This window comes from Copadichromis virginalis, linkage group LG10 (genome assembly GCF_057382275.1).
Source record: "Copadichromis virginalis isolate Kocher_CV1m ecotype Utaka linkage group LG10, C_Virginalis_male_GT1.1, whole genome shotgun sequence".
NCBI classification, from domain to species: domain Eukaryota; kingdom Metazoa; phylum Chordata; class Actinopteri; order Cichliformes; family Cichlidae; genus Copadichromis; species Copadichromis virginalis.
The window spans coordinates 14244811-14258857 of record NC_140627.1 but is presented as its reverse complement, the minus strand read 5'-3'; the positions used below and the strand labels follow the sequence as shown (position 1 = coordinate 14258857).

The following is a 14047-nucleotide window of genomic DNA, read 5'->3' as shown; positions in this document are numbered from 1 at the left end:
GTAATATTCAAGTACGAAAATAACCCTTTTAAAGCCAAGTACACCATATTTGATACATGGGTTTTTGTTTCTGAGACTTCATGACACTTCTATCATCAATGTAATTTTTTTTCTCCCCCAAAAACCGACATGGTTCCTTGTTCCTTGTTCCTACAACGTGCAGTGTACGTGTACACTGCATGTTTTACAATGCGTCAGAAAATGCTTGATGTAGCAAATATACTACAAATGAAAACTCATTCATATATATTTTTTAAACTAGAATTAAAAAAATTAGAATTATTATTTCGTGTTTCAGGCTTCAAAGGGTTAAGTATGTATTTCAGCAAGTATGCAAGCATCCATGTATATATGTAAGTAGGCATCTAACTATGTATGTATCTGTGTAAGTAAGCATGTAAGTAAGCTATTAATCCATTATATATGCCAGTAAGTATGTAAGTAATTAAGCATGTATATAAGTAAGCAGTTATGGTGTACAATCGAATATACTTACACAGTATTCATGTGAGAATGTAAATATGCCTGTAAGTATCTACCAAGTTTCAAATAATGTAAGGAGACAACTTTCTTGCAGTCAACATCTCCAAAACTGAGCAACTTCAAGAGCACTCCAGATGGATAAATGGCTCTGCAGACTTGAAGGGATACATGCAAATTTGATTTGAAACATAAACAGCTCCTTTTAAAGGAGAATGTGATAAACATACTTTCAGCCCTAAAACGCTGAGTATTTAATGGACAGAATATGAACTGGAACAAGGACCCATATCTGCTGTTTTGCAAAGCTTCTTCTCCAGTTTCATTAGCGACTGTATAATGTAAGCGCCCTGATAACAGTCCAGGACCATTCGAAGACAATTTGAGTTGGATTATCAGCCAGTTTTTCTTTCTCAACACTTCCTCCCTCTTGAAAAAAAACTCTCCAAAAATGGCTGTGGAAAAATACTATTCTAAGCCGACTGTTGCTTGCCAAAACAAACATAACAAACCTCGACAACAACGCACCCTGAGCCATTTACTTCATTTACATCGTTTGGATTCTTTGAACCCTAAACCCCCACCCGAGGCCAGCTGTCTATTTTTAGCTCTTTGCACTTTTAATGCTTGAAAGACTGAATTGTCTGGGTTTCAAAATTTAGCATTCAGTTGCCTAGCAACCACAGTCTCCTCGAGGCTTGTCAGCTGAAGCCGGATCACACCGTCTCCATCTTGCTAAGAAGCAGAGGGATGAAAAGAGAGCCGGAGGGCTGAACGTTACTGTGCAATCCCCGAGATAATATCCCCCGAGGTCCAGGGCAGGGTTTTTAATCACACTCCAGATTATGCAATCGCTGTCAAGCGGCCGGCTGAGAAGGACTGCAACCTGAGGCTCGGGCCGTGCTCACTGCTGTGCCTTATACTACCTGTCCAGCCTTTTTACATCTTCATGTCTCCAGTCTATTAGCACAGCTTCCCCATGTGCACTTGTGCCTTTTTAAGAGATAATGAGGGAAATCTGTTTGCAGCCAGGAACTCAATAAAGGTCATGTGTCATCAGATTAAAAAAAACATAAAACTGGTTACAAATGGAGCACTGGGGTGGAGATACAACGAATCTCATTATTTTATCTCAGGAGTGCGAAGTATGAGCACCTCTGCTGTGGTGTGTGGCAGACTGAGGGACAGTGAGCTAGCTGTATCTCACCTGTATATCTGTTTTCATCATCACGCAACAGAAAAAAAAATCAATTAAAATCATTTTTTTCCTTATATGTAAAATGATGGGTGCGTGTCTCCTGGCGGCGTTGATTAATTCTGACAGCCTGGGATGAAGGCATGGTTAACTATCAATCTGGAGGCTATAAATACCGACGGGTTATTTAAGATGAGATTTTGCACTTATTGTGGATTTGCAGAGACATTCTAAAATAAATAGACGATGATTGGTGGTATATTGTTTTTATCTTAAATTACTGCTTCAAAATAATTTCCCGAATTGCTGCTTAGAGGTGTTTCAACATGGCTTCAGAGGAGCAGTCTTGCCCCTGGTCGGCACAGGTTTTGTGCAGATGTCATTACCCGAGGAGCGCTTGAACTCCTCGGGCAAGGAGAGAAGAAATTTCACAAACTCACTTGTTGTAACTGTGGCATCCTATTACAGCAACACGCTCAAATTCAGTGAGCTCTTTAACAACAACTCGTTCTTCTGCAAACGTTTGTGAAGGCAGACTGCATGACCAGGTGCTTGACCCTATACACCTGTGGCAATGACGCCTGAATTCAAAGATGAAGAGGTGTGGCCCAATACTCATGTCCCTGTACTGTGTTTCTGTATTTTTAAGCTGCACATCCAGATTAGGCAGAACAGGTTTTGGGTGGCATTTAGTGAGGAGTGTGGTCTTGGCAGGCCATTTGCATGGAATATTATTAGCATAACTTGCCCAAAGACCAAGCTTGAAATTTTGTCCTCAGCTTCCAACAATAACTGTTCAGTTTGCATACAATACAGAATTGTGACTGACAGCCTAATATTAGAACAGCCATAGAGGGAATGCAAATGATACAGAGATACTCAATTGTATTCTATCAGAAGGGCAACAGATTTTTCATTGAGCAGCCGTATTATTTTATCTACTCTGTGCTATTCTCCCCGCACAACAATGAAGAGATTTCCTCTCCGATCTGAATTTTTAATAATAAAAGTGTCAGCTGTGATGAATGCAGCTCATGTCAGCCAGCCAGCTAATCAGCCTGAGAACCAGAGAAGCAGAAGTCCCATTACGGCTGCTCAGCGGCTGCATGTCTCAGTAATAATTTCATGAAGGGCAGTTAGAATCCATCCGAAGCGTTCAGGGCCGACCAAAGCTAAGGAAGCAAAGAAAGTAACTGGGCATTTGTTAGAGACAGACTACCTCAGAAAATCTAATCGGATCTTCACTCTGCCGGTCTTCTTATGGGCTTCATCCATCTCCTCTTTTCAGTGCATGAGCTTGACACACAAACTACACACTCATGACAGCAAACACAATGCCTACTCTGTGTGACCTTTCAGTTCACCTGCAGGGGAGAAGCACATCTCTAGTAGACTTCTTTTTTTTACCTGCGTACACACACACACACACACACACACACACACACACACACACACACACACACACACACATACACAAATACATAAGAACTCCCGTCAGGCAATAACTGCTGAACCACACTATAAATCAGATCAGAGACTGTGCCTGTAAATAACCAAACAAAATCCGTAACCCCAAATAAATTTGGCTTTTGCAGTAACACACAGCCTCCACTGTGGGTTGCTTCCTTGAAGTCCTCTTCTGACCTCCTGTGACTTCAACACAGGGTTCAAACTTGCACCTGAAAGATCAGGGAGTGTCCACACCAAAAGAGGGGGTCACACTTTCAACACAGAGCACAACTGTAACATCCCAAGAAGTCTGGGAGAACATTTGTCTCAGATGACTTGAACTGTGGTGCGTAGAATCATGTGCTGGCACACAGCTCATTGAAAAGCCATGTTTTTGTTTGAACAAATTACAATAAATGCCAACAACCTGTACTTCCTACAAGTTTTGGCTCCCTGCTACTTCATCTTAGGAGATCCAGTTGCCAATACAAATATGCACCTGCAGGTGGAAAAGTGGGAATTCCAGGGAGCAGGAGAATCAGAGGTGGTGGTGGTCACTGTTCAGGTGGGGCGGGCGCCCTCATACACAATCAGACAGCATAGCTTGCTCTCTATATTCCTAACTAATGACTGCCTCAGTGTATAAAACTGTTTTATTTCAGTTTTAAGAAAATGTAAAAATTCACTGTTACAGAGCATATAGGGTTTTTTTTAAGGCATTATCTACGTGGAATAAGTGGAAGGAAGTACAGACAGTGTTGTGGAGCTTGCTGGTGTGTCCTGGAGAAACAAGCGGCATCTATTTAGGAAAAGAATGGTGACTCACCTGCTCGGGGCTGATCCAGATCCAGGCTCTGGTTGTCTGAGTTCTCCTGCATTAACCTTCGTGTCCATTGTAGCGTCTCACCATTCACGCCTGGCTGAAACCCCAAAGACTCTGTCTCTGTTGCAAAACAACACGAGCCATTTTAGTGCAAAAGCAGCCAAATGAACAGGCCTCACAGGACTCCAGATTCAGAAGGTGCTTTGATTTAGAGTCAATACCAAAAACTATTCTCACTAATGTTTTGCACTGCATGTTGATGGATTGTTTCTTTAATTAGCCGACGACAGGACAAACTGCTTATTGATCTTTTCAAGCAAAAATGTCAAACACTTGCTGGTTTACATCTCTCACCTGTAACAATTACTGGATTTTTAAAAACCAAAATTAAAACTAAATAATCAGAGGTCATAACGAAAATAATTAGCTGAATTAAAATACCTGTCGCAATTTCTCAGAGCTGTGTGTGTGCTGCCTAAAAACTGTTCATTTTTACCAACACCATCATTTTTTTTCTGTATTGACGAATTCGAACGCTGGACAAGCAATCTTACTGTAATTTCCAATGTGAGGGTTTTTTGGGGGGGTCTAGCAAAAAACAAATAAATAAATAATCACACTGTAGCGTTGTGTTTCTGTCTGTGGGAGATAACAGCATGTTCACTATTTCTCAGCCATCAGTGCTGAAATCTTTACAGTGTCTATTTCTGTTGTGTATTTTATTCCTCAACAGTTGAAATGTGTGGGTTTCCTTTTATAGCTTTGGCAGAGCGACAGCTGAATAAGTCCCATCAGATAAATCTGCCTCTACAATCTATATATATGGAAAAAAATATATATATAAATATATATATATATACAGATCTCCTTCTCCACCACCACCCACTGAGAGCTTTCCACTACAGGCTGAGAAGATAGCGAGGGAGTTATTACGCTCTCTACTACACGCCGTCCTTTTATTATGAGGCCTCTCGGCGTCTGCCTCTGATGCATTTCGTGATTGCCGGGTGCTGTCGTGTCCCTTTGTACCTTACAGCTCAATGAGCCCATTTCACGAGGGCAGCGGTCGAGGCTGAGAAGAGACGTGAAGGCTTTCATGTTGAGGTATCAAGAGGAGCTCGCCTCGTGTGAAATTCAAATAGGTTTCTGCCACAGATGGCTCTGTACCGCGTTTCACATGTCTCACTGGGACACATCTATAAATGCCTAAACCAACATTTTAGCTCATTAAAAAACGGAGACATAAATACGTGATGTTTATTCCTGTAATCTCAACATGCTATGATCTGCACACATCATGGCTGTTTGACTAACTGTATCATATATCTGGGTTTTGAAGAGTAGATATTTTAAAAGCCGAACTAATTAATTTGTCTGTTGATTAATCGAAACACTGTCACACCTCCTTACCAGAAAGCAAATATCAGTTTTATCTTTAACACTGAATAAGCAATAGCTTCCAGTGTGGGGAAAAATACACTCACTCGCCACTTTATTAGAAACACCTCGCTGGTATTGGGTTGGATTCCCTTTTGTCTTCATAAATAGATTCAACAAGGTGTTGGAAACATTCCTCTGAGATTTTAGCCACACAGCTGCTTATTCATTGCTTGCTCCTCCACATCCCAAAGGTGCTATATTGGATTAATATCTGGTGACTGTGGAGGCCATTTGAGTACACTGAACTCATTGTCATGTTCAGGAAACCACTTTGAGATTATCTGAGCTTAGTGACACAGCGCATTATTTTGCTGGAAGAATACAGGATGATACACAAGGTTGATTAGCCAGGTTAGATAAACCTTGAAGAAAAACCTATGAATTTTACATAGGTTTATATTATAGGAAAAAAGATGTACATGGTCAATAATTCTTTATAAAAGTATGCTTTTAAAATCATCAAATCAATAATAATTAAGCAAGCTTCAAAATCTACCCTGCTAAGTAGTTTACTAGGGCATCAAATCAAACGCACATCATAAAACAATCAGGTCTAACAAAAGTGTCACGAGTTATGGAGTGTAGGAGTGCTGAGGTACCAAATGCAAACAAATGAACTAAAAATAGACCTTTTATTAGGCTGGTGTAATGTCCAGTAACTACAGAAATCTTATATACACTGTACGTGATGGTACACAGGAGGGTACACTGTGGTCATAAAGGGATGGACGTGTGCAGCAACAGTACTCTGTGGTGTTTAAACAATAAGAAGCGGGCCCAGAGTGTGATAGGAAAATATTTCCCACTACATTACACCACAACCAGCAGCACGATCTGTTGATATACAAGGCAGGATAGATCCATGTTTTCAGGTTTATCCTACCATCTGAATGTGGCAGCAGAAAATTGAGACTCATCAGACCATGCAACACTTTTCTAATCTTCTGCTGTCCAATTCTGGTGAGCCTGTGTGTGAGTTGTAGCCTTAGTGTTTTTGTTTGTAGCTGACATGAGTGGCATGTGCTGTGGTCTTCTACCGTAGCCTAGCTGCTTCAAGGTTTAATGTGTTGCGTGTTCAGAGATGCTCTTCTGCATACCTTGGTTGTAACAAGCAGTTATTTGAGTTAATCTGGTCATTCTCCTCTGACCTCTGAGATCAACAGGGTATTTTAGCCCAGAGACCTGCAGCTCGCTGGATACTTTCTCTTTTTCAAAGCATTCTAAGTACACTGAGTTGGTGTCATGTGATTGGCCGACAAGCAGTTGAATGGGTGAACCTAACAAAGCAGCCAATGAGCGCATATAACTTTAAATATAAGCATTCATATAACTAAAACCAATTTTTTTTCTAACTTTAAATCAAACAAACACTGATTAAAAAATGATTTAGCCTCTGAATTTATCACTTTAGATTTTCACATTCCAACTACATGGACAGAGTTTTCAATGCACTATATTGTAAAGTTTTCTAAGGTGCTAAACCTCAATATTCCAGTGTTTCATTTTTTTTAAACGTTTTTTTAAAGACATCCTTGAAGTTACAAGTTTTGTAACAGAAATTACACATGCACACACTTTCCACGCATTAAGAACGCAGTGTGAAGGTGCTTTTTACCTTAATGATCAATGGTGTCAAATTTGGACAACTTTACTGTTACAGTATTATCTACTGTAACAGTAAAGTTGTTAGTAACATTTACATGTAAACAAAGGAATAAGGAACCAGACTGATCAGTGATGAAAGCTGATGGAACAAGAAATGAGGTGTTTGAATGGAAATACCTTAATCCTGCTGAGAAATGGCCCAGTATAAACACATAACCTTTAAATACATAATTTTGGTCATAACTCACTGTATGGCAGTGCAGACTGTGGGAAGGTCCAAGCAAGTTATGTCCGCATAATTTATGATTTCTTTTGTTTACTTTTGTTTTTAGTCTTAATGTGATGAAGAAATCAAATATTCGGAATCTTTTTGTAACTTGTGCTAAACTGGGATTAATGGTCTAACTACCATACAAACCTTTAAAGCTTCTTTTTTCCTCCCTTTGTCTGACTTGAAACAACAATGTGTTATTTAAGATACAGATGAACAAGGCCCTACGCCATCTTCTTTTCCTCTCTGAAAACCTAGTAGTATCGCCATCTTTGGCGGAAACAAGACATTTGATGCCATCAATCACACAATGACTGACAGGCTGGCTTCTTGAGATCGAACCCCAAACACCTTCACTGCCTCCACAAGGCCAGACAGACAGCAGTCTGCAGTATTAAATGTGCCTGACAGTGAAATCCTCAAAAGGTAGCAATACAGGTAAAACGTCTGTGTGTGTGTGTGTGTGTGGGGGGGGGGGAATCTGCAGTCCAATCTTCTCATGGAAACACTGTTATCTACACAGAAACACTGCCATGTTTCCACATAGATAACACTGTAGTCCTCTGGGTCTCTTTGACATTCACACTGCACATTTAGTAAGTGTCCTGTGTCGCTAAACAAAGAGCTGATAAACATTAAATTTGACCTGAATTATACCTCAGCCACATTTTGATTAACATCTGAGTGCAGACAATACCAAATCAAACATTTAAAACAAGTGTGGAGACATTTTAGAGTCGGACAGTTAGGAACAAATCATGGATGATGAGTATTTTTTATAACAGAAGAACACGTGCCAAACCTTTCTACGTACCTCAACGACAGGCATCTGGACGTGTGCACAATGTTCCTATCCTAAAATGTCACCGTTATTTTGTGTGAGCAGCAACATTACTATCTGTGTTTACACTGTAGTACTGCTACCTTTACTTACGTAAAAGATCCAAATACTTGAGCTGTTCAATCTTTCGAGATCTACATACGTGGATGTGTCACTGTAATCTTCATGCAGATGTTTAAGGAAAAGCATGAAGATTTCATGTGGAGGGACTCGGGAGCATTTTGTCAGGTTTATGCAGCTTTAAAAAAATTGATTGGTTGATTCTCAGTGCTCTTATCAGCCGTGGGTTCATCTGCGAACGTGCGGTAGATGCCCAGCAACATGGGCAAAATGTGTGTTTCACTTTACAGAAACTTGGTACTATTAAAAGTTCACATATACGCTGAATTTTATCAGGTAGACGCAAACACAGCTCCAAATGATCCCAAAGTTGCCTCATATCTGCTGGTTATATAAATTTGCAGTATTGGTACAGCCATGTGTGTACTTTGCTTTCATATTATGTTTACTTCTGCAAAGTTGACAGAAAAATGTGAAAAAGATTAACGTTCACTAAACCTGCTAAGCTTTTTTACATCTTCCCAGAAACTGAGATGAGCTCCCATGTTGGAAGTGTCTTGCTCATGTGGTAATATTGGTGTCCGAAGGGTGTTTCTTGTGTTTTGCATTGCTTAAAAACAATGAATATTTTACCATTAATCTTTTTCTTTGGCAAAAATCACAGTAAACATGATTTTGCACAGAAATACTTGACAACAGTTTGCTTTGGATTGTAATGCATTCTCCCAATCCTTAATGTAAAGCTTCTCTTTTCCCCACCCCAGTATCAGACTGATAGTAACAGAGCTACACATCCATAAATGGTTAACGGAGCAGTGGTATTCAGGATGCTACAGTATGTGTAATATTTTCCAACTATTGTGAGAGTAACCTGCCTGTCATCATTACAAACAGCAGGACACATGCTTTGCCCAGCGCTTTGTGCTTTTATATGGTTTTAAGTTGAGCAGCCTTGGTCTCAGTTCGGAAACCCTCTTCAGAGCTGATGGGCACACTCATAATTTAAAGGTGAAGTATAAATATTAATGACACGGCTCATTCAGAAGGACACTCTTCCACCAAGGATGTCCTGTGCTACTGGGATGAAGCCCAAAGGTAAAAAAAAAACAAAACACTAGTGATGGAACAAAAAGTTCACCTATTCAAATATTTATCTGAACAAAGGGTGGCAGAGGGGTGCAACGCAGTTGGTGATGCTGGTGCTGATGAGTGTGCGTGACAGCGAGGGATCACATCAGCAAAGGCGATGAGGGGATGATGATGAGCTGGAGGAGGACAAGGGTGAGGGGGTGGGGTGATGCCTTTAGGTGCAATGCTGTTAGATGAGAATAACGCATCTAACTTAGCGGCTACTAATACAACTGGAAGTGTCGCATAATCTTAGAGGGGTTGTGTTTTAAGGAGACGGAAGCACATAAAGATGGAGGTGTGTGTGTGTGTGTGTGTGTGTGTATACACAAATTATAAAGCCGGTTACTTATGTGACATTTCCTTCACTACATGTCCTTTTATAGATGTAAGTTTATTTTACCCTGGAGGCTGCAGGCATCAGTCCTAGGGGATATGAGTTATGTCACATGTTGCCAAAAGAAACGAACCGAGACAAATTTGATTAATTTAACTATTAATTAACAACACTCCACTGAAAACCATGTTCGCCGCTTTCGGGAACAGGAGGACACTAACAGGGCAGGCGGTCTATTTGGGGATAAGGCAAATATGCCCCAAAAAATTAAACATGCCCTGTTGTATACAGTAATTCTTCAGAGATGAAGATGTAATATAAATTGAACGCCCAACCCATAAGTGACCTTATCCGCAGTGATTGGATTTAAACATGCCACAGTTTGTCACTGCTTTATGTAATCATCAAACTGTCACCTTCCCTCAGGGTGACTTGACAATCAATCCAGTGCGCACCTGCCTGCTCTCCTACTTATTCATCACCGTTAAGTGTTGGAATAATGTACATGTATTTCTACACACGTGCATCTGCAGCTGTACCACAGGTATACATATGTAATACATACATCTTTATTTTTTCTCGAAGACAAACACATGAATTATGCAGCGTTTCTACTAGTTTCATGTGGCTTTAGTTGAGAGAAGCACTACCTTAATACACATCTAAGTGCGTGTGTGCGCGTTTTTAAACAATTTCCTTCTGGTTTCTCCTCCTCACTGCCAGGATGCAGAGAATTAATCATCATAAATCTTTATATAAGAACGAGATAATAATAATTTAGCATCTAAGTGGGCACAGCAGCGGCATTTCTCATTCTTGAGAGCAAACACACATGCGTGGAAAGTCAGATTCATTATACTGCGAATGTGAAGAGAAAGAATGTGTTTTACATTTTATTTCAATCTTACGAGATATCCTACAGCTGATATTTGTACGGATTTATAGAGTAGACGCACGCAGGCGCGCTCAGCCTCTGTGTCTATATTAAGGTCTCACCTGGTGCCTGGATGACCTGCGCGAGCCAAATGACGGCGACCAGCCCGACTCCACAGCAGCAGAACCGCTGGAAGGGCCGCCGGTGCCTCGCTGCTGCTTTCATTCCTCAGCCGGCCGCATATCCACCAGAAACATCTGTTGCTCTCTTTTACTTGTTTCACACTTTTACACCGCAAGAAGCTCCGAACAAACCGCCAGCAGTAGCAGGAGCAGAAAACGACTTCTCTGACAAGTTGTGTCAAAAAAAGAAAATCCCCGCAAACGACAAACCCGTTTTTTTTTATTTTCCCCCCTCCAGGCTCAGAGGAGACGTTTTGCTGGTAAACTCATCCAAAGGTCCGGGTCGCACATAGCGAGGAGAGGCGCAAAAAAGCTTTCCGCCTTCATGTGTACAGTGTGAAAGGTCGACAGCAGATCCCACAGTGAGCTGCAGCAACAGGAGGCGACATGCTCTGAGCCCTGTGTGCCTTCACTCTGCCTGTCTGCTCACGCTGTGGGCTTCCCCCGTGCGGCCACCAGGCGACGACAAACGCAGCCGATGTCGAGCAGATGACATGTGGTTGATATTTCCACTTTTCCGAGCTGCAAGCTGTGGCTTATTAAAGAAAAACACTGCAAGGTGTGACGGACACCTCTCCAGAAGAACTGTATGATTTAACTTCCCCTGGGGCAATGCTCTGTCTACACCTGATTGGCTGAGCGCACCTGGTTCACCTAATTACAGGGGTGCAAAGCGGGGAATGATGGAAACTGGAGCCGAATGCGTTACAGTATTTTAAATAATCGCTTTCACATCCAGGGAACCTTGAAGCGGCTCTAAATATTTTCTTTCTTGTACTTGTTTATAATTTGAAATGTGCAAAAAAAACAACAACCTTAAAACAGAAGATAACCTGACCTTAGTGCATCTCTTTTTAAAGAGAGACCTGGCAAAGAGAGCAGCAGAAGTTACAACAAATTTAACACATTCTAATAATAACAAGTGAAGAAACAAACACATCGCATATTCAGTACATTCAATTATTTTTCTTTAAAGGTACAGTGTGGAAAATTTCACCACTAGATGTCAGTAGATTGCAGATTGCAGTCAACTGAATTCTGTTTTCCTCTCAGTTCAGTTACATAATCTTATCTACTGTAGTCGCTCTAGAAAAAACAAATCTCGTGAATGTAGGCTTTAGGTCTGCTGTTTATTCAGCCAGTGTCCATGTCTATTTACGCTAGGAGGATGTAAATCTTTGTGAAAGGAGTCCGATACAACTCAATTAGTCAAATAAGTTCCCTTCTGATCAGTGGCAGCAATACTGAGGTCAGTTGTTGAGGACATCTTTTTCTGTTAGTAAGCGCTGCAGTTTTTGCTGCTGTTAGCTGCTGTTAGCCTTCTTTGAAGTGGATATAACATTTTCAGACTTGAATACTTAGTGAATAAACTCTCTTAAGATGTGAGAATATAATCAAACTGTTTATTAGAGGGAAAGTGTCCTTTTTTATGACACTCAAGCCTAACATTAGTTGTTAGGCTAACTTATATAAGTTAACATTTAGTGCTAACTTATAACCAGCTGTTGTCGTTGTCTAGCCAGCTCATTGTCAGCTGTCCAGATACATCAAGGTTGCAAGCAACTGCAACAATATTGGGAATGAATAAACATGTTTATGCACATTTTTGTGTATTAGAGCTCTGTCTTCAGCTCAGGAGATGAGGCTTGAAGTGAGGAGAAAAAGGATAAAGTGGAAGTGAAGGAGGAGAGAGAGGAGTGGTGGAGGAGGAGAAAAACATAATGAGAAAGAGAAAACATACAGTATGAACATATATACTTTGAAGGAGCTATTTGTGAAATTTAAATTAAACATTTAATTCAATTCAGTTTTCTTTATATTACACCAAATCACAACAACAATTGCCTTAAAAAACCCTCTACTGCATGACTTTTTAATTTTGGGGGAAAAAAATATTTCTCCCTATTTTGGGGGAGCTTTAGGGTCCCTAATAATATATCAATCATAAAATTTGACACCCTGCCCCCCCCCCCCCCCGCCCCAAACAGATATTGGTTTGTTGCTTCAAGGCAACACTGTGCAACAAGGGTAGTAAAATGCCAAGTTATTCTATAATAAGTTGTATTAGTACAACAAGAAAGAACAAATAAATAAACAACAAATAAACAATGTAAATATTTCACAAAACAATAAAACACCAAAATACATCCAACATTTGACCCTAACCCCATGCACGTGCGCGCACGCACACACACACGTTGTGTTTCCATCACTTTTGGGGACATTACATTAACTTACATTAATTTTCTGGAGATTTATCCTGACTCTACCCATTACAAGTCCCTGCCTGAACCTTACCCTAACCCTGACTCAAGCCTTCACCCTAAAATTGAATGATTTATCTTGCAATTTGTCTCCATAAAGTAGGCGAGACCTCACAATTTGAGTGTGTAAACAAATTTGTGTCCCCACAACAATAAGTAATACATGACCACACACACTGACACCCACACAGCAATATTGGTATGGCAGGGATCAGGCCCACACAATGTGCTTACACATGGCCCACATACCGCAAAGAATGATGGCCCTTTGGTGGCCCAGACCTGGTTTGCCAGAGGTGGCCCACACATGGGCCAGCACAAGGCCAGTTTCAGACACCCTGGTCGTCCTGTGCTGGCCCATGTGTGGATTACCTCTGGCAAACCTGATCTGGGCCACCAAAGGGCCGTTATTCATTGCGGTATGTGGGCCATCTGTAGGTGGTGTGCAGCCACGGGCCAGTTGTAGACACACTGCTGGCCCTGTGCTGGCCCAGAACGGTTTCAGCTCTGGCCCCAGATGTCAGCATAATGTGTACCTTAATCAAGCCATGCAATAACAACATGTGCCAGAACATGCAAAACAGTGCAAAAGTAACATGCCGAAACTCTGTTCAGACGGTGAATGGACTGATTTTTATGTAGCGCTTTTCTACTCTCCCAGATTACTCAAAGTGCCAGCTTGATACCAGATCCTGGCCAGACCTGCTTGCTATGTGGGCACTAACACACACACAGACACAGTTACTTTACCAACTGACCCCTGACCCCTGAGCTCCTAAGTGTCCCTCAAACCTCATTCAGGGATCCACTCCTCTACTTCACTGTCACTCCCTGAAAGCTCACTGTCCTCACTTTCTGAGGACAGAAAGTGCACATTCCCTTGGTTTCCTTGCATAAAAAGCTTTTACATTCGTGTCCTGTAATTATGAGTAGATTGTAAAGTAAAAAACATTGACTATGATCATATAAATGCACACAAACACATCTCTACACACATATCCAAATGCATTATATTGCCTGAAAAAATTGGGCTAACTGCGCAGTGTTGCCTTGAGGCAACGAATGAAAATGAGCAGTTTTACAGTATAAATAAATTTT

General features: G+C 41.0%; 1 protein-coding gene across 1 annotated transcript in view; it reads right to left on the bottom strand.

Moving 5' to 3' along the window:
- Nucleotides 1-11087, bottom strand: part of LOC146700034 (sodium/potassium/calcium exchanger 3) — a 29844-nt gene extending 18757 nt beyond the window's left edge. The window contains exons 1-2 of the mRNA XM_085470033.1: nucleotides 10626-11087; nucleotides 3951-4067 (exon numbers count right to left, since the gene is read on the bottom strand). Of these exons, the coding sequence (XP_085326159.1) occupies nucleotides 3951-4067; nucleotides 10626-10728 (220 nt within the window). The 5' untranslated portion in view covers nucleotides 10729-11087. The remainder of the gene's footprint in view (nucleotides 1-3950; nucleotides 4068-10625) is intronic.
- Nucleotides 11088-14047: the final 2960 nt, after the last annotated feature.